The sequence below is a fragment of the Phycodurus eques genome, chromosome 1 (assembly GCF_024500275.1).
Source record: "Phycodurus eques isolate BA_2022a chromosome 1, UOR_Pequ_1.1, whole genome shotgun sequence".
Classification (NCBI taxonomy): Eukaryota; Metazoa; Chordata; class Actinopteri; order Syngnathiformes; family Syngnathidae; genus Phycodurus; species Phycodurus eques.
The window spans coordinates 11,304,920-11,326,959 of NC_084525.1; the positions used below are offsets into that span (position 1 = coordinate 11,304,920).

The 22,040-nt window shown below is 41.7% G+C and overlaps 1 protein-coding gene across 3 annotated transcripts in view; it reads left to right on the forward strand.

Moving 5' to 3' along the window:
* LOC133402750 (methyl-CpG-binding domain protein 5-like) overlaps positions 1-16,912 on the forward strand; it is a 45,406-nt gene extending 28,494 nt beyond the window's left edge. For 2 of the 3 annotated variants that reach the window (XM_061676834.1, XM_061676844.1), the window contains exons 6-10: positions 1,455-1,660; positions 1,739-2,866; positions 14,196-14,269; positions 14,371-14,449; positions 14,532-16,912. In XM_061676834.1, the coding sequence (XP_061532818.1) occupies positions 1,455-1,660; positions 1,739-2,866; positions 14,196-14,269; positions 14,371-14,449; positions 14,532-14,594 (1,550 nt within the window). In that variant the 3' untranslated portion in view covers positions 14,595-16,912. The remainder of the gene's footprint in view (positions 1-1,454; positions 1,661-1,738; positions 2,867-14,195; positions 14,270-14,370; positions 14,450-14,531) is intronic. The other variant, XM_061676853.1, reaches the window with a different exon arrangement.
* Positions 16,913-22,040: the final 5,128 nt, after the last annotated feature.

Sequence of the window (22,040 nt, forward strand, 5' to 3'; positions counted from 1 at the left end):
CATTGAAGTCCCCCAGCAGAACGATGGAGTCCCCAGCGGGAGCGCTCTCCAGCACCCCTTCCAAGGACTCCAAAAAGGGTGGGTACTCTGAACTGCTGTTTAGTGCATAGGCACAAACAACAGTCAGGACCCGTCCCCCCACCCGAAGGCGGAGGGAGGCTACCCTCTCATCCACCGGTGTGAACCCCAACGTACAGGCGACGAGCCGGGGAGCAATAAGTATACCCACACCTGCTTGGTGCCTCTCACCGTGGCCAACTCCAGAGTGGAAGAGAGTCCAACCCCTCTCGAGAGGACTGGTACCAGAGCCCAAGCTTTGCGTGGAGGCGAGTCCGACTATATTTAGTCGGAACTTCTCGACCTCACACACCATCTCGGGCTCCTTCCCTGCCAGAGAGGTGACATTCCACGTCCCTAGAGCCAGCTTCTGTCGCCAGGGATCGGATCGCCAAGGTCCCCGCCTTCGGCCATCGGCCAGCTCGCACTGCACCTGACTCCTATGGCCCTTCCCACAGGTGGTGAACCCATGGGAAGGGGGACCCACGTTATCCTTTCGGGCTGTGCCCGGCCCGGGCCCCATGGGTTCAGGCCTGTCCACCAGGCCCTCTCCTTCGAGCCCCACCTCCAGGCCAGGCTCCAGAGGGGGGCCCCGGTGACCCGCGTCCGGGCAAGGGAAACCTGAGTCCATTTTTTGTCTTCATCATGAGTGGTCTTTGAGCCGTGCTTTGTCTGGTCCCGCACCTAGGACCTGTTTGCCATGGGTGACCCTACCAGGGGCGTGAAGCCCCAGACAACTTAGCTCCTAGGATCATTGGGACACACAAACCCCTCCACCACGATAAGGTGACGGCTCAAGGAGGGGGTATGTGTGTGTGTGTGTGATATATTTATGTGTGTGTATATATATATATATATATATATATATATATATGTGTGTGTGTATGTATATATATATATATGTGTGTATATGTGTGTATATATATATATATATATATATGTGTTTGGTGTGTGTGTGTGTATGTGTATGTATATGTATAAGTCTGTAACAAACAGACACCTTCCAGTCCGTTGTCTTTAAAAAATAAAACAATCTTTTGGATTTATTTTTTTTTCCAGTTGTATGTCTTCCCTGCACTATTTGGTCCAGTATGGCCTCATTGACATCGTCACCATTGGAAAAACCACACAGACAATCTAAGATGAGCTTCATCTGAGTTGTCTGTTGATGAATCCACAACCAGGGACATAAATTAATCTCTCCTCAATCCAGCAGTCTCATAAAGTTGTTTAATTTTAGGGCTAATTAATCAATCTAGTTATTATTTATGCCTTAATCTTTTCAGACTACTGACAGTCCTTTCTCTCCATGTTGCATCTTGCTCATTGTGTGAAACCAGTAACATGGGCTTTGCTTTCCAAGTCTGACGTGGTACTTTTTCATCGTCACTATTCAGGAAACCCCTCTTCCATCGGCCTGCAGCCAAATGTTAACACTGGCAGAGGACAGATGTACAAGCAGTCAGTCAACCAGGTCATGCAACAGGGTGGAGCCTCCCAGCCAGCCTACCAGGGTCAGCAGCACTTCTCTGACAACCCACCTTACACAGACAGCAGCAATGCTAACGTTGACTCCATGGTTTGCCTCTACCAGAATTACCAGGTGGGATGATTGGATTGCATTTGAGGTCTGTGCCTATTCTGGAAGATTTCATGATGAATGTTATTTTGTGATTTACAGCAGGGGCTAATGACACACCCCCAGTTTAGCGAGGGGCAGCCACACCAAGGCGAAGGCTTGCGAACTGGAACCCCCTGCTCTGACAGGGCCCCTGGCAGAGGCTCGGAGTCCGTGGACGCAATCTATAGGGCTGTGGTGGATGCTGCCAGTAAAGGGATGCAAGTAACCATTACCGCCACAGTAAGTGGGACCACACAGGTAAGCCCCATGCCTGCCCTCAGTGCCATGAGTGCCTTCACTGCCTCCATTGGGGAGCCTGTCAGCCTCCCCCAGGTGGTCAGTGCAGTTCTGCACCGGGAAGGGGAGGTTTTACCTCAGCAAGCCAGAACCCGGCAGGTTAGGCCAGTCCGAGTTCAAAAGAACGTGGATCCAGGGAAGAGCACTCCAGATGGCACAGAGGCCAATGACTACTTCCAGTCCCCTGGCTGTGGAACTCCCAGGGGGCAGTGGGATGGGGAAATTCATCATGGTGGAGGCTTCGATACACATACCAACAACGGCGTCTGGGGCGGTGAGGACTTCCTGGAGTGCTCCACCCAGGTTAGAAGTAGTCCCTGCATGGAACGATCTGCTGCATTGCCCCCCGTCCCACCTTGCTCCATCAATGGCTCCAATGACCAGAGTGTGGCCTTGGCTCATGGCAAGAGCTTTCTTGACGATAGCTACCGCTTCAACAACTGTAGCCGGACACCTGCTAACTACAAGGAGCGTCTAGAGCAGACTGTGGAACGTTGTGCTCACATTAATGGCACCACCCCGCTCTTCAACACCCGGGGTTTTGGAGAAGTTCTTGGACCACCTCGGCAGGAACTAACAGCTGACGACCAGTCTCCCAGTTCGTCTACGAGCCTTGAAGGACCTCTAGCCAGCGCCAAAGACTACAGCCACTACAATGGCCACTTCAACGGGATGGCGCCCAGCCCCTCTGACACAAAGAGTCTGAGCAGCGAGGAAGACCTTCGGCAGCCGGACTCGCCTTCCTCAGAGCTGCTTCACTACCGTTCCAGGACTTTCAACATGGGAGAGCTGGTGTGGGGCCAGCTCAAGGGCTTCCCCCATTGGCCAGCCAAGCTGGCAGGGGATGAACAGGTACACACCGCTGCAATGCAACTGCGGGATCAGGCCAAGGTGAGACAACTGCACAGTGGCAACATAGTAACTCCTGGTCGTCCTTAATATGGAAACAAACAAAACCAGGTTTCACAAATCATTGCTTCTGTTCTTTCCATGTTCAGACATGGGGTCGCGTCACTAAACTATTTTATCCATTGCGTGATTAATAAATACACAACAAAAGAACAAAGCTTCTCAGCTATTCAGAACACAATAAACACAGATAAACAGCATAATGTTTGGTGTATGATGGAGAACATTTCATTTCAAAGAAAGGTAATCAGCTGTCAAGCTGCCAAAGTGTGTTCCACTAACATCAACACTGTCAAATTATTATGCAAATATGTTTCAGTTTCCTCAAGACAGGTACATCTCAATCAATTAGAATATGGTTGAAAAGTCAATTTATTTCAGTACTCATACATTATATATTGATGAAACACTTGGGAAAATACTTTTCAGAAGGCAAATTATTGTCTAATTTCCACATTAAAAAACATTGTCATTGTTTCTTGGTTTGTTACTTTATATTCTAGTTTCTAGAGACGATGAATTTTGGGTTGTTTCCTGTAACCTATAGTCATCAAATTATGTTTGTGTGTGTATTTATATATATGTATATATATGCGTATATGTGCATGTGAATGGGTATATATGTGTGTGTGTATATATATATATATATATATATATATATACACACACATATATACCCATATATATGTATATATATATATATATATATATATATGCGTATATGTGTGTGTATATATATATGCATGTGTGTGTGTGTGTGTGTGTGTGTGTGTGTGTATGTATATATATATATATATATATATATATATATATATATATATATATATATATATATATATATATATATATACACAACCCCAATTCCAATGAAGTTGGGACGTGTTAAACAAATATAAACAATACAATGATTTGCAAATCATGTTCAACCTATATTTAATTGAATACACTACCAAGAGAATGATATTTAATGTTCAAACTGATAAACTTTATTCTTTTTAGCAAATAATCATTAACTTCGAATTTTATGGCTGCAACACGTTCCAAAAAAGCTGGGACAGGGTCATGTTTACCACTGTGTTACATCACATTTTCTTTTAACAACATTCAATAAACATTTGGGAACTCAGGACACTCATTGTTGAAGCTTTGTAGGTGGAATTCTTTCCCATTCTTGCTTGATGTACAGCTTCAGCTGTTCAACAGTCCGGGGTCTCCGTTATCGTATTTTACGCTTCATAATGCGGCACACATTTTCAATGGGAGAGAGTTCTGGACTGCAGGCAGACCAGTCTAGTACCCGCACTCTTTTACTACGAAGCCACGCTGTTGTAACACGTGCAGAATGCGGTTTGGCATTGTCTTGCTGAAATAAGCAGGGGCGTCCATGAAAAAGACGTTGCTTGGATGGCAGCATGTACCTTTCAGCATTAATGGTGCCTTCACAGATGTGTAAGTTACCCATCCCATTGGCACTAACACAGCCCCATACCGTCACTGATGCTGGCTTTTGAACTTTGCGTCCATAACAGTCCGGATGGTTCTTTTAATCTGTGGCCCGGAGGACACGATGTCCACAATTTCCAAAAACAATTTGAAATGTGGACTCGTTGGACCACAGAACACTTTTACACTTTACATCAGTCCATCTTAGATGAGCTCGGGCCCAGAGAAGCCGGCAGCGTTTCCAGGTGTTGTTGATAAATTACTTTTGCTTTGCATAGTTGAGTTTCAAGTTGCACATACGGATGTAGCGCCAAACTCTATTTACTGACTTTGGTTTTCTGAAGTGTTCCTGAGCCCACAAGATGATATCCTTTACACATTGATGTCGGTTTTTGATGCAGTGCCGCCTGAGGGATCGAAGGTCACAGGCATTCAATGTTGATTTTCGGCCTTGCCGCTTACATGCAGTGATTCTCCAGATTCTCCGAACCTTTTCATGATATTAAAGACCATAGATGATTAAATCCATAAATTCCTTGCAATTGTACGTTGAGGAACATTGTCCTTAAACTGTTCGACTGTTTTTATTTGTTTAACACTATGTCCCAACTTCATTGGAATTTGAACTTTTATACAACCCCAATTCTAATGAAGTTGGGACATTGTTTTAAACATAAATAAATACAGAATACAATGATTTGCAAATCATGTTAAACCTATATTTAATTGAACACACTAAAAAGACAAGATATTTAATGTTCAAACTGATAAACTTTGTTTCTAGCAAATAATCATTAACTTAGAAATTTATGGCTGCAACACGTTAAAAAAAAGCTGGGACAGGTGGCAAAAAATACTGAAAAAGCTGAGGAATGCTCATCAAACACCTGTTTGGAACATCCCACAGGTGAACAGGGTAATTGGGAACAGGTGGTGCCATAATTGGGTATAAAAGGATTATTAATTAATGCTGAATGGTACATACAGGTTTTGGAGAAATGTATGCTGCCAACCAAGCAATGCCTTTTTCATGGCCCCTGCTCATTTCAGCAAGTCAATGCTAAACCACATTCTGCACGTGTTACAACAGCGTGGCTTCGTAGTAAAAGAGTGCGGGTTCTAGACTGGGGTGCCTGCAGTCCAGACTTGTCTCCCATTCAAAATGTGTGACGCATTATGAAGCGTAAAATACAACAACGGAGACCCCGGACTGTTGAACAGCTGAAGAATGGGAAAGAATTCCACCTACAAAGCTTCAACAATTAGTGTCCTCAGTTCCCAAATGTTTATTGAATGTTGTAAAAGAAAAGGTGATGTAACACAGTGGTAAACATGACCCTGTCTCAGCTTTTTTGGAACGTGTTGCAGCCATAAAATTCTAAGTTAATGATTATTTGTTAAAAATAATTTTAGCAGTTTGAACATTAAATATCTTGTCTATGTAGTGTATTCAATTCAATATAGGTTGAACATGATTTGCAAATCATTGTATTCAGTTTTTATTTAACACAACGTCCCAACTTCATTGCAATTGGCGTTGTATATATATATATATATATATGTGTGTGTGTGTGTATATATATATATATATATATATCAATAAAAAATGAGACATATATATATATATGAAAATATTTGTTTCTATGAGTTTCACTTTTTGAATTGAACTTTCTAAGAAAATTAAGCTTTTCACACTTATGTATTGAGATGTGCCTGTCGTCAATGCAAATTCAAAATTAACTTAAATCGCACTCTTCCAAAAGATTATGCACAACAGAGTTTCAAAATATTTTATAGTAGTATAGTTGTAGTAAGTTGCAAAGAACAGAATTTTCTTTTTTTTTTTAATTTGCAGCATTAGGTCTCATTTACTGAACTCAAAAGCAATTTCAATTAAAAACATCTTCACAGGTCAAGTTACATTTTAACATAGGACTCCTTAATAGCAGCTTCACAATTGTTAAATCCATCGGATAATTTTGAGAATTTGAATTTTGGAGAGTTTCTGCCTGAATTTCTTTGAAGGATGTCAGAATAGCCTCCCAGAGCTGCTGTTTGGGTGTGAACTTCCTCCCACCCTCATTGATCTTTTGGTTAAGGATGCTCCAAAGGTTCTCAACAGGGTTGAAATGAAGGAAGAATAGGAGTCACACCATGAGTTTCTCTCCTTTTACAGTGCCACCAGAAAGTATTCACACCCCTTCACTTTTTCCACATTTTGCTATGTTACAGATTTTTTCTAAAGCTGATTTGATAGTTTAAAAAAAATCTACATAAAATATCCCATAATGACAAGGTAAAAAACATATTTTCACAGTTGTGCAAATTTATTGAAAATGTAAACATTTTAACATAATAGGTACATAAATATTCACACCCTTGCCTTCATATTTTTTGAAGCACCTATGGCAGCAATCACAGCTTCAAGTCTTCTTAGGTTTTTCTGTATGAGCTTGGGACACATGTTTTGGGGCATTTTCTCCCATTCTTCTCCACAGATCCTCTCAAGGTCAGTCAGGTTGAATGAGCAGCGTTGGTGGACAGCCGTTTTTAGGTCTTTCCAGAGATGTTCGATTGGATTCAATTCCGGGCTCTGGCTGGGCCACTCAAGGACATTCACAGGCTGCTCTTGAAGCCACTCCTTTATCTTGGCTGTGTGCTTTGGATCATTGGCGTTTTTGAAGGTGAATCAACACACTAGTCTGATTTCGAGAGCACTCTGGAGCCAGTTCTCTTTAAGAATTTCTCCATATTTGGAAGCTGTCATCTTACCCTCTGTGCGGAATAGTCGTCCAGTTCCTCCAGCAGAAAAACAGCCCTACAGTGTGCTGCTGCCACCACCATGCTTCACACTAGGGATGGTGTTAGCCAGGTGATGAGCAGTACCTCTTCTTCTCCAGATATGACGATTGCAATTCAGGCCAAAAATTTTCTATTTTGGTTTCATCAGACCAGAGAATTTTGTTTCTCTAGGTCTGAGAATCCTTAAGGTGGCTTTTGGCAAACTCCAAGCGGGCTGCCATGTGCCTTTTAGTGAGAAGTGACTTCCTTCTGGCCACTACCATAAAGCCCTGATTTGTTGAGTCCATTAGCAATGGTTGACCTTCTGGATGGTTCTCCTATCTCAGCAAGGGAACACTGTAGCTCCGCCTTAGTGACCATAGGGTTCTTGTTCACCTCTCTGACCAAGGCCCTTCTTCCCCAGTTATTCAGTTTGGTCGGAGGGCCAGCTTTAAAAAGGGTTCTGGTGGTTCCAAACTTCTTCCATTTCCGAATAATCAAGACCACAGTGCTTTTCGGGACCTTCAATGCTTTTGAAATTCTTTTGTTTCCTTCGCCAGATTTGTGCCTTGACACAATCCGGTCTCAGAGGTCTAAAGACAATTCCTTAGACTTCATTGCTTGGTTTCTGCTCTAATATGCACTGCCTACTATGAGACCTTATATAGACAGGCGTGTGCCATCCAAATTATGTTCAATCAACTGAATTTACCACAGGTGGACTCCATTCAACTTGTAGAAGCATCTCAAGGATGATCAGTGGATATCAGATGCATCTGATCTTAAGATTGTCATTTTTATGTACCAGTTATTTTTATGTACCAGTTATGTTTGAATGTTTACATTATTTATTTTTTTAAATAAATTTTCAACGAATGTCCTTATGGGATATTTTATGTATATATATATATATATATATATATATATATATATATTTTTTTTTTATAAAGAAAACTATACTCAAATAAGCTTTAGAATAAGTGAAGGCGTGTGAATACTTTTTGGTGGCACTGTATGCCCAAAGCTGCCAATGATGCAGAGGGATTCTTTGTAACATGATATTGTTCACTGATGAGTGGCTGTGCAACCCTGGATTGTCCAGATGTATGGAGTAATGGAGGGACACCATGCTCCAACAAGGTTGCGATATCAGCAAGGTGGCAGCGAAGTAATGTTTTGAGTCAGAATCGAGGGGGAGAGAACGGGTCGGCCCCTGTAGGATCCCTGAAGGTGTTAAAATTACCTAAACAGTATGTGGTGTTTCTGACTGACCACTTTCGTCCATGGTTCAAAAAGAAACCATGCTTGCGTGACAAAATCATCATTAAACATGACAATGCACCATCTCATCCTGCAAGAAATACCTCTGCATCATTTGCTGCTATGTGCATAAAGGGAGAGAAACTCATGTGTGGCCCCCCTCCTTCCCTGGCTTTATCCCTATTGAGAAGATTTGTGAGGGTGGGAGGCAGTTCACATCCAAACAGCAGCTCTGGGAGGCTATTCGGACATCCTGCAAACAAATTCAAGCAGAATCTCTCCAAAAACTCAAAAGTCCAATGTGTGCAAGAATTGTGAAGATGCTATCAAATAAGGAGTCATATTTTAAAATGCAACAACCACTAAGATGTTTCAGTTTGAAATACCTTATTTCAGTTAATTCCACAAATTACTGTTTTCAGTTCTATATTAAAATCAATATTAATTTGAGAGTGCAATTTATGTATTTATTTTTTTAAAGAAACATTCAAATTATACTCTTAACGGTTGATTACTTATGCTGAATGGTATTGTCATTTGCGTTGAAAATTTAGGAAAATCAGAAGCATATTTGCAAAATAATTTTGAAGCCTTGTTTATAAATGTATATACAGTTGATATAAAAAGTCTACACACCCCTGTTCAAGTGGCAGGTTTTTGTGATGTAAAAATGAGACCAAGATAACTACCACCTTTAATGCAACCATATACCTTGTAGTACTCGGTTGAAAAACAAACTGAAATCGTTTTAGGGGGAAAATTAAAAAAAATGTTACAGGTTGCATAAATATACCCACTCTCAAAATTATACTTTGTTGCAGCACCTTTGACTTTTATCACATTTCTCAGTCTTTTTGGTAGGAGTCGATCAGTGTGGCACATCTTGATGTGGTGATTTATTTATTTTTTCTCCCCATTCTTGCAAAAAATGCTACAAATCTGTCAGCTCGCAAGGGGATTGCCCTTGCACAGCCCTGTTGAGATCACCCACAGATTGATCGGATTCAGGTCTGGACTCTGGCTGGCCCATTCCAAATCCTTAACTCATTAATTGCCAGCCATTATCAGAAAAGAAAGCCATTTTAGACAATGTAAGTGTTAATCATTCAGTTGTTGACTGGAAAATGTTCAGACGGCAAAAGGTCTCAATATGTAGCATATTTGGTTAAAGTACAAGACTCGTACCCCATTTGTAATTTGTATACGATAGTAGGCCTACTATAAAAGGTAACATATAACCAAAAGTAAAGCAGGCGTCAAATATTTAATAGTAAGATGCAAGTTATTAGCTGGCCATTGCTCTTGTGCAAAATATGAAAATATAAACTTTAAATAGGAATAATGTGATATTTAATATTGTAATATTATATTGCCAAGCAAGTTAAAATAAAGTTAAGTTTCTTACTATTATATAAAGTGCAGAAAGCAAACATGATCGGTCAGTGTCGGTTCCTCTTCACGTAATAGCTGCCTGTGAAGCTTTAAATGAGGTTCAGGTTTCATTGGGATGCCGTAAAAGCTCTTAGAATCATTGTGATCAAATCTGTATATACAGCCCATAACGCAACACAACACTACCATTTATTAATTAACGAAAATAAGTCTGAATAACTCTGACTGGCCGTTGACTTAGTCCGCTTTTTGCCAACTGACACGACACGTGACCATTCGGTGACGACACACCAACCGCTCCCATTGTGTTCTACGATTATTTATGCACTGAATCTACCAAATGAAGGAAATGACTCCCTTCTTTCACCAGGAAAAAAAAAGTTTCTACCTTTTTCCGTAGCTTAGTAGCCATAGACTACTTTCAGCAGTAGAATGTTGGTAGGTTTTACTAAATTCGGATGTTTTTCCCAGAAACCAGAGGAATTGATTTTATTTATTTATTTATTTTTACAAAACAATATGAAACATACAAAGACTTTTATGCAATTATTTTTTGCTTTTGTGACACTCCTAACATCTGAACAGTGGTTTTATTCCATGAACCAGCTAAAACAATATTTAGGAATGGCTTTTGATACCAAAATGTATTTACTGATATGCACGCGCCAAGTGACACTTCTCACCGAATGTCACGTCAGTCATGGACATTGTTTAAAGGAGCTCCGTATATAGCGAACGTGGTCCGCGTCATACATCCAAGATCTCTGTCGTACTTTATCACATTCATGACACAAACATACTTCTGCCAACTACCACAACTCATACTGTATACATTGTCTCTTCGAGTGTAAAATGCTTCAACTAATCCGGGTTGCAGCCTGTGACCGCCACCATTTCCTCCTCCTCACACATTGAAATGTGTGACTGATCTTGATTCTAAAATGGTGCGTTGCTCCCATCTGCTGGTGATTCTGCCTCATTAACATTGTCTTCTAGCATGACAATGATAGGAGTGAAGCATCAGACTCTCCCGCTGCCCTCCCTGTGAAAAAAAGTAAAAGACATATCAATACATTGTTGCCACTGAATGTTCAATTCTAAAAAACGTATTAATAAGTCCGAGGCACTAAATGAGTTATTCTTCCTCTGGTGAAGCCATACTTTTGTTTATATGGCTATGTACTTTGGGCCATTGTCATGCTGAAAGCTAAAGTTCCTCTTAATCTTTAGCTTCCTATTAGAAGCCTGAAGGTTTTTTCTTGCAAACAGTGACAGGTATTTAGAACTGTTAGTAATTCCCGCCACCTAGACTAAAGCTGCAGTTCCATCTGAAGAAAAGCCCCAAAGCATGACGCTACCACCATCATGCTTCACTGTACAAGGTATGGTGTTCTCTTGGTGATAAACAGTGTTGTGTTTGTACTAGGGATGTCCCGATCCGATCGACCCCGATTTTCGATCACGTGATTTTCAGCTGATCGAGATCGGGTGGAAAAAGATACGTTTTAGACGTTTTCTAACATTTTAAATGTCACAAAGTGACAAAATCCAAAGGTATAAAAATATTGCCGAATGGCACAGTAATAGTTTCGTTTTATATTAAACCATGTAACGTATTAGGGTATTTTTAGTACATAAGTGACTGAAAGTGACACGCAGACTCTTATGGTTGTGTGTGCGAGTGCGTGCACAACCACAACCACAAACACAATCTCTGCCAATGTGCTTTAAACCGTTTAATGACACACCAGGTGTAATACTGTTAAAACACATTCACTGCCATTGACGGCTTTAGAAGTCAAATATCCATGTTAACTGGGAAGGCTGGCAGTGAATGAGTTAACTCATTTAATGCCTAACACGTATTAATACGTAGTTTTAAACCTATCTATTGGGTGCCGAGCATGTATTAATACGTAGTTTACGTTTCTTCACGGGAAGTGGTAGAGGACACTTTGACGTGCCTTCCCACAAACATTCAACAGCCTACTAATAGCGAAACCGCCAGCAGAGGGCAGCGATGCACCATTTTTAGATTTGAAACACAGCCTTATAGCCTGACATGCACTAATGAGCGGCGCCGACAGGTTGGAAGTCAGACGAGCTGGAGTATTTTTGCACTCAGAGACAAAAGTAAATGTAAATGATTCACAGAATATGTATTGTGGTAGTTGGCACAATGATGTGTTTGTGTCAGAAATGTGTTATAATCAGAATCAGAATCATCTTTATTTGCCAAGTATGTCCAAAAAACACACAAGGAGTTTGTCTCCGGTAGTTGGATCCGCTCTAGTACGACAACAGACAGTCAATTGACAGAGAACACTTTTGAGACATAAAGATCGTCTAACTTTCTAACTGAGCTCTTGTATGATGAGGATCACGGTCGCCATGTCAACAGCCAGGAAACATGTAGCGTCATGACTGATGTGATATCCGATCAGATCGCCTCACTCACAGCGCATCATATAGCTAAATACGTGATTATTTTGCAATCAAAAGCTAAATGTTGTTTTAGCTGGATTATGCAGTGAAAACGCGTAATGTGACAAAAAGCAAAAAAAAAAATGCAAGCATCAAAGTTACTGTTGCATAAATGCTGCTTTTCACAAAAAGCTAATTATCTCCATAATCTGTGAGACGCGACCAAAAAACGTAAACTTTACCTGTTTCACTCCACATAACTAAAGAATGGAAAAGGCCAGGGTCTAGCTTTTTTTTCTGCTGAAAGAAGAGAGCTCATCCTTTAATTTGGTAGATTTGGTATGAATACAATCATTGAACAAAATATTCTGTAAACCTTTAAAGTCGCTCAAAAACGCCTGGGACCCAAGGGGGTTTTCTTTTCTGAAAACGGCTGGCACTAAACGAGTTAAGATGGCCATATCCAAAACTATCATGTGTATTTAAATATACAATAGGTGTAATTCTTTTTTGTGTGTGTTTAGTTTAATGCTAACAGTCAATGGAAACCCCCATTGATGGGCTAGTTAGAAGTAGCATTAGATCACAGGTGGGATTTACTTTCAAATTACGAATGTTTATACACAAATTCCATAGTAACACATACATACGGATAAAAAATACTCACAGGCATATATTCTTCATAATCTTTGAAAAACAAGTGTTTTACTGTGATTTTTGTTTACTGCAAACGTGTAGCTCCATGCTTTGTTTTATTTTTTTTGCATGCATCGCGCCACACTGACCCTAAGAGGCCAAGGCGCGCACAGCAGGAACAGCAGATTTTTCCCGTCTTGACATAAAATTGGACTGAAATTTTCCTGTTTTAGGTCAATTATATTTACAAAAATGATTTATATTTGCTAAATATATTTTGTCTTATTTATTCCTTTTAAATTTTTATTGTTACAATTTTTTTGGGGGGGGGGGGGGGGATTTTGGCTGTTATATGTATGTGTATTGCCAGAAAGTCCTGCAGCTCCTTCAATATGGTTGTTGGCCTCATGACAGCCTCCCTGACTAGTTTTCGTCTTTTTATTAATTTTGGATGGACGCCCAGTTGTCCAGTACTTGGTAATGTCACTGTTGTGCTTTATTTTCTCCACTTTTTGATGACTGTTTACTGTGTTCCATGGTATATTTAAAGCCTCGGAAATTCTTTTGTACCCTTCTCCTTGCTGATACCTTTGAACAGTCAGATCCCTCGCATGCTGTGGAAGCTCTTTGCAGACCATGACATGTGCTTTAAAATGTGACGACAAAAATGTCAGGAAAAGCCTACTAGAGCATCTGAACTTTGTTTGTGCTTAATCCGAGGCCCTCTAAATAGTGGCGGGTATGTGCTGAGTGCCAATTCAACATGAGTTTTAATGTGATTGGTTAATTCTGAACGCAGCCACATTCATCCATCCATCCATTTTCCGAGCCGCTTCTCCTTCTCCTCGGTCGCGGGCGTTCTTGACCCTATCCCAGCTATCATTGGGCAGGAGGCGGGGTACACCCTGAACTGGTTGCCAGCCAATCGCAGGGCTCATACAAACAAACAACTATTCGCACTCACATTCACACCTACGGGCAATTTAGAGTCTCCAATTCATCCATGTTTTTTTGGGGGTGTGGGAGGAAACCGGAGTGCCCGGTGAAAACCCACGCAGGCACAGGGAGAACATGCAAACTCCACACAGGCGGGGCCGGGGATTGAACCCAGGTCCTCAGAACTGTGAGGCTGACGCTCTAACCAGTCGTCCACCGTGCCGCCCGCAGCCACATTCCCACTTGTAAAATACTGTTCCAATTTCTGTTATGCAATTCAGATTATACAAATGGTGGATGTGATTAATTTTTAGGAGATGTCTTTTATCCTAAATGGCTAGTATTGCTATTTAAGATTATCTGATTTATTGTGAGAAATAATCATTAGGAACAGCTGTTGGATGAACAGTTAATGAAGTTTCGTCTTGTGTCCACCCAGGTAGAGCCAGAGAAGCTAAAAACTTTAACACATGACTTGGAGGCACTTGATCGAGTTGCTAAAAGAGGCTTGAAGTAAGTAGACTCGTCATTGGTTGTCGCAACCACACGACCTCAAACGGAAGTACATCCCACCAGACTTTGCTGAATATCAACAATGTTATCCGTTTGTTCAGCAGGCCGGGGAAACTGAATAATCACTTGGAAGCTGCTATCCACGAGGCCATGAGCGAGCTGGACAAAATATCGGGCACGGTGAGTCCAGTGGCCGACCTGTAGGTTTTTTTTCTTCGTGTTGCTTAGTGCACCGTCACATTCTTCTTCTCCCTGCCATCAGATCCCGTCAAGAGATCGACAGGTGAAGATGCCCAAGCCGAAGAGGAGGAAGATCTCCAGATAGCAATGAATGTGTCATCCTCCTCCTCCTCACCTCCTCGCTGCCGTCTGAGCTATCCCAGGTGCTACACATTGACGCTGTGTGTTCCTTCGCTGTTCCGTGACGTCATCATAGACTTGACTTCCTGACTTTTGAGGTGCTGGAACATCCGATGATCATTTTTACTGTAGTAAGAAGAAAGAAATGGAAAGAACCATCAAAAATGTTCCAATTTGTCTACAGCTTACTGAAGTAACTATTTTTTTCTAGGATAAGATCTTAAAAAGACAACAAAAAAAAGCTATGAGCATTACCTTACATATTTAAGACAAATAGACAGTCCAAATATTTCTGATACATTTTCATGATGTAAATAGATAATCCTGAAATGTCATATTATTAAGAAATGTATGTAAATACTGTAAAATGTAATGTACAAGCGTATCTAATGCACATTTTATCTTTTGTTGTACAAAAACAAAGCAGAAGTGTACCAATGTCTTGGTTTCTATTCAGACGTGCGTTTGCATCGGACCGCACGTACGCGATAAATACGAAAACAGCTTTTATATGACAAGAACTACGACCGTTGCTTTGAGTTTGTTTTTGTACAACAGCCGCGGAAAAAGTTCTGTTACTTCATACATGAAAGTGTTCACGAAAAAAAAAAAATACAGAATGAACTTTACCAGCAGAAAGTGTTCAGCCTTTCCGCAAGCACGAATGTTGCTAAAACGTCACAAAGCAGAATTATCGTCATCATCATTGTGACCTTTCTTGCATTTCCTGAGTTTCCTGCCTTTGAAAATATAGGGAATTATTTGAAATTTTGTTTTAAGTTAAATATTTGCGGTCATAGTGATTCTCTCAAGTACAAATTGCTTTTTATTGTGGATTGTTTCGTTTTGGCCGAAATATTGTAATTCGAATGTCATTTTCCCCCCCTTTTTTAGTTCACATTAACGATGAGGAAAATTAACACTCGAGGGGTGAAATATTCACACATTTAGGGGCCTTGTTTAGTTTTATCCAGTTTGCTTGTTGTAAATTATTCCTGTACAGTTCTTCATATTTATTTTAAGCTTTACAAATATCCTAGATGGCAATAACACTACCAAGAGTTAAGAACTCAAGCCTTATATGTGTATATGTATGTTTTGTTTTAACAGAAGTATAGCTCACGTATTCATTCCTAAGGTCCCCTGTTTTATTTAAGAAGTGAACTTAACAGAAGACACTTGGACAGCAAGGCTTCTTGTTTTTGTTCCATAATGTTTTATTTATGAAAATGCTTATGTGAGAAAGAAAGCGGTTGCTGTCTATGTTGGTAATAAATGTCATGTTACACTACCAAGTAGAGGCCATGGCTTTTCAGTCACATTATGGCCAACAAGCTGAAATCACTACAGAATGAAACAAGTGCAATAAACCAATGAGTGAAGATCAAAAGCTCGCCTCTAACAATGCCACCATCTTGCTATTGAAGATTCTCACAAGAGTAATCATCTTTCCGAACATTTCAAGAATATAGTTTTGCTGGTACTGCCTCAGTGTTAAACCTCTGAAAAGAGTAACATTACTTGACCTGTCCTGTCCAAGTCGTGTACATGTATGCTTCCACACTAGGACTTCCACTCCAACAAGCGAAGGTGTTTATGTTCCTTCTGGAACAAACCTACAGAGGAGCCTTAAGGTCAGACTGAATCACTGCAAACAAACGCACGCTTGTACCGTATGAGGCAACCTGTGCAACTTGAAGACATTTGGTTGCAGCCATGTGGCTAAATCTAAACGTGGCATCCCCACCGACCAGTGGACGTCCTCAAAGTGTCGGCTTTAAGGTGCATCACCGTGATCGATGTCGAGGAAATCCTCCAGGTGTCTCGGTGAACACAAAACTCTTTGGGTAAAGTTCATTCTGTCTCCCGTGTGTGTTGACATGCAGGAGCCTTATGTGTGCTCCAACTCAAAAGCTGTTGTGTGGAGGTCTGTGTTTATCACTACTTTTTGTCCTTTGATTTGGTTTGAATCATCCTCTTCCAACCTCCCATTGTCAGTATTTTATTTTTCCTGTGAGTATATATTGCCTCACTAATATATACTTAACAGATGAGATGTGTGAAGTATGATGTGCACTTGATTGCTCCAGTTTGTTCTGCATTAATGTGGCCTAGATATACAGTATAGTTTGTCAAGAGTCCATTATTTTGATATTGTTTAGACTTTTTTTTTTTTTTAATGGTTTGATGTATGCAGCATTTTTGTAAATATTGAGACACATTACAGATCATGCAGTGATGTAACATTTGGAACAATGTTGCACAGATGTCTTAAGATATTAAAAACTGGTCACTCTTACTTGAACAACCTGTTTTTTTCTCTCTGTATTGCGCTTGGAGTGGGTGACTCTTAATGTCTTCCATTATTGAGTTGCAAGGTATAAAAATGAAGCTCCTTTGGAACATCTCTGTGGTACTCCGGCTTACTCTAAAGCACAACAGAGAATGGACTGATGGATGGACATTTGAAGGTATGCAAGTGAAACATCTTTAAGGTGGCGTTTGTTTTTGTGCTCCCTCTTGTGTCCGGAAAATGGAGCGACTATGCCCTGCTGTATATGAGGGCATGTTGACAAGGTGCATGCAGTTCAGTGGTGTGTATTTGAATAAAATAAAAGACAAAAAGGTTACATCAACCGTCATAGCATATCATGAGAACTGCATTTTTAATTTCTTGTTAATTACTGGATTGAATCATACAGTTTGGGTAAAATGGGTTTACTTTTAGAATTGTTTTACAATTTATGTTTTTACGTTTTTTAATTGGCCAAGGGAGCAATTTCTTGTAATTTTGTTAGTTTCCACAAGAGAGGTTTGTTTTACACTGCACTTACATGGAGCAACTGAATCTTCTTTTCCTTTCGGCTTGTCCCACTAGGGGTTGCCACAGCACGTCATCCTTTTCCATGTAAGCCTATCTCCTGCAGCCTCCTCTCGAACACCAACTGCCATCATGTCTTCCCTCACGACATCCATCAAACTTCTCTTTGGTCTTCCTCTAGCTTTCTTGCCTGGTAGCTCCATCCTCATCATCCTTCTACCAATATACTCACTATTTCTCCTCTGGATGTGTCCAAACCATCGAAGTCTGCTCTCTCTAACTTTGTCTCCAAAACATCAAACCTTGGCTGTCCCTCTGATCAGCTCATTTCTAATTTTATCCAACCTGGTCACTCCGAGAGCGAACCTCAACATCTTCATTTCCGCCACCTCCAACTCTGCTTCCTGTTGTCTCTTCAGTACAACTGTCTCTAATCCGTACATCATGGCTGGCCTCACCACTGTTTTATAAACTTTGCCCTTCATCCTAGCAGAGACTCTTCTGTCACATAACACACCTGACACCTTCCTCCACCCGTTCCAACCTGCTTGGACCCATTTCTTCACTTCCTGACCACACTCACCATTGCTCTGGATGGTTGACCCCAAGTATTTAAAGTCCTCCACCCTTGCCCTTGCTATCTCTTCTCCCTGTAGCCTCACTCTTCCCCCACCACCCCTCTCATTCATGCACATATATTTTCTTACTTCGGCTAATCTTCATTCCTCTGCTTTCCAGTTCATGCCTCCATCTTTTTAACTTTTCCTCCAGCTGCTCCCTGCTTTCCCTGCATATCACAATGTCATCTGCAAACATCATGGTCCACGGGGATTCCAGTCTAACCTCATCTGTCAGCCTATCCATCACCACTGCAAAAAGGAAGGGGCTCAGGGCTGATCCCTGATCCAGTCCCACCTCCACCTTAAATTCGTCTGTCACACCTACAGCACACCGCCGCTGTTCTGCTTCCCTCGTACATGTCCTGTATTATTCTAACATACTTCTCTGCCACTCCAGACTTTTGCATGCAGTACCACAGTTCCTCTCTAGGTACTCTTTCATAGGCTTTCTCTAGATCTACAAAGACACAATGTAGCTCCTTCTGACCTTCTCTGTACTTTTCCATCAACAACCTCAAGCCAAATAATGCATCTGTGGTACTCTTTCTAGAATTAAACCATACTGTTGCTCGCAAATACTCACTTCTGTCCTGAGTCTAGCCTCCACTACTCTTTCCCATGACTTCATTGTGTGACTCATCAACTTTATTCCTCTATAGTTCCCACAGCTCTGCACATCATCTTTGTTCATAAAAAATGGGCACCAGTACACTTTTCCTCCATTCCTCAGGCATCTTCTCACACACTAGAATTCTATTGAACAAGCTGGTCAAAAACTCCATAGCCACCTCTCCTAGATGTTTCCATACCTCCACAGGAATGTCATCAGGACCAACTGCCTTTCCATTTTTCATTCTCCTTAATGCCTTTCTAACTTTCCCCTTACTAATCATTGCTACTTCCTGGCCCACCACAGTTGCCTCTTCCCTTCTCTCATTTTCCTCATTCATCAACTCCTCAAAGTATTCTTTCCATCTAGCGAGCACACTGCTGGCACCAGTCAACATATTTCCATCTCTATCCTTAATCACCCTAACCTGCTGCACATCCTTCCCATCTCTATCCCTCTGTCTGGCCAGCCTGTATAGATCCTTTTCTCCTTCTTTAGTGTCCACCCTGCCATACATGTCATCATATGCCTCTTGTTTGGCCTTTGCCACCTCTACCTTTGCCCTGTGTCGCATCTCAATGTATTCCTTTCGCCTCTCCTCAGTCCTCTCAGTGTCCCACTTCTTCTTAGCTAACCTTTTTCCTTGTATGATTTTCTGTACTGTGAGGTTCCACCACCAAGTCTCCATCTCTCCTTTCCTGCCAGAAGATACACCAAGTCCTCTCCTGCCTGCCTCTCTGATCACCTTGGCTGCAGTGGTCCAGTCTTCTGGGAGCTCCTCCCGTCCACCGAGAGCCTGTCTCACCTCTTCCCGAAAAGCTGCACAACACTCGTCCTGTGTCAGCTTCCACCGCCTGGTTCTCTTCTCTGCCTTTGTCTTCCTAATCTTCCTCCCCACCACCAGAGTCATTTTACACACCACCATCCTATGCTGTCTAGCGACACTCTCCCCTACCACTACCTTACAGTTGGTAACCTCCTTCAGATTAAATCGTCTGCACAAGATGTAATCCACCTGCGTGCTTCTACCTCTGCTCTTGTAGGTCACCCTATGTTCGTGCCTCTTCTGGAAAAAAAGTGTTCACTACAGCCATTTGCATCCTTGTTGCAAAGTCTACCACCATCTGTCCCTCCAAGTTCCTTTCCTGGATGCCGTACTGACCCATCACTTCTTCATCACCCCTATTACCTTCACCCACATGTCCATTACAATCTGCACCAGTTACGACTCTCTCTCTGTCTGGGATGCTCAGAACGACTTCGTCTAGCTCTTTCCAGAATTTCTCTTTCACCTCTAGGTCACATCCTACCTGTGGGGCATACCCACTAATCACATTATACATAACACCCTCAATTTCAAGTTTAAGCCTCATCACTCGATCTGACACTCTTTTCACCACCAAGACATTCTTAGCTAACTCTTCCTTTAAAATCACCCCTACTCCATTTCTCGTCCCACCTACACCATGGTAAAATAATTGAAACCCTGCCCCTTAACTTCTAGCCTTACTGCCTTTCCACCTGGTCTCCTGGGCACGCAATATACCAACCTTTCTCCTAATCATCATGTCAACCAACTCCCGAGATTTTCCTGTCATAGTCCCAACATTCAAAGTCCCCACATTCAGTTCAAGGCTCTGTGCTTTCGACCCAGAGTAGCTGAATTTCCAACAGCGCCCTGCATGTTGACGGCGCCGGTGGCAGACGTTGTTAACCCGGGCCACGACCAATCCGGTATGGAATTCTTTGGATGAACGCTCATATTTGTTTGGCAAAGTTTTAAGCCGGATGCCCTTCCTGACGCAACCCTCTGCATTTATCCGGGCTTGGGACCGGCCTACAGTTTGTACTGACTTGTGCCCCCCATAGGGCTGCATTACATGGAGCAAGTGAATGAAGCAATTTAAATTTTAAGATGTTCATGAAGAAATACAGCACAGGATTCCATTTTTAATTTGAAGTGCAACCAAACTAATTTTTGTGTCTTGTTTCTGAATACATCAAATAAGTTTGAAGTCCTGAAAACAAAGACTGCGAACAATATAGTACGGAATTGTTGAGATATGACTTCCTTCTAAATTTTCCTGATTTTGTGGGCGGGGTTAAGAACTAGCCCCATGACTTCACGTGGTGGGGGCCTGCACACCAAGTGCCTTTATTTGGTGCTGTGGCCATTTGGCAGAAATACATAATCTGTGAAGTGTAATGTTTAAAGTCGAACCGAGCCCATTGCCAGCCCGACAGCAGTTAGACAAGCCGGCGGAGGTCCAGCACAACAACGGGCGGCTGTCAGCCTTTTGCCTGCCACACGTCACGTGGTGAAATGGTGTAAAATTCATCCACGGGGACCGGTGCGAGTTGTGCGGCTCTGGTGCACCCTTTGGTTCCCTCAGGAGCGCGTTGTCCCGCTGAATTTCAAAGGAGGGGAAATTGTCCTGCCGCATGGCTTATGGTCATTATGCCGACTCAGAGGCAGCTTCTGTGGCTGGAAAGGAGCCGTGAGAAAAGAAAGTACAGTACATTAAAAGAAACAAAATCTTAAAAATGATGGGTGATGTCTGTTGGTGGATATCTCTAGGTTCAAGAACTCTAATCAACTATAAACACCATATTTTTTTTGTCTTGCTGAAATCGGTTTGAGTCTCATGGCCCCACTGCATTCTATATAAAAAGCCGCTGCGTTCTAGCGTCAGGTGTAATGAGTACCCACATGACAAAATGAGGCCGGGGAAAAGCATTCTCACGGCTCCAGCATGATAAATGTTAATTACTGTAGCTGTCCCTCATCTGACTAAACAGGTGTCGTTTTCACACCAACTGACCCCATTTGCAGTCACCATACACTGTAAAAAAAACAAAAACAAAAAACAGCACAAATCAACATAAGCACCAAGAAAATTACCTTGTTCCGCTCGCCAAGGGAGCTAATCTAAGCTTCAAGACTTCCGCTATGTTTTGTCTTTCTGTAGCTTTCGTGTGTCCTACACATTGTCTTGAAATTCAGGACTTACCCGGTAGTTTCTCTGTTTTGTGTCCTGCAGCTCTTTCCAAAGTTTCAGCGAACTAGTTTATCCCTGGGACCTCTTAGCCAAATTCTATGTGACATTGCCTTGGAAGAGGTTTGCTAAACTGTCAAGCTTCATGACATGGAGATGATTGCCTAAGAGTACATCATTTGTTATTAATATAATAATCCCCATCTTTTATCGAAGATATATTATGCGTCAGAATTGTTGATCCAGATGTTCCTGGAAAAGAACTCGGTATCTTGAACTGCAGTCACCATGATGACCAAACGTGGGCCGTTATGATGATGAGGAGGAGTCAGTGCACGAAACTGTTAAGGTTTAGGCAAAGAAA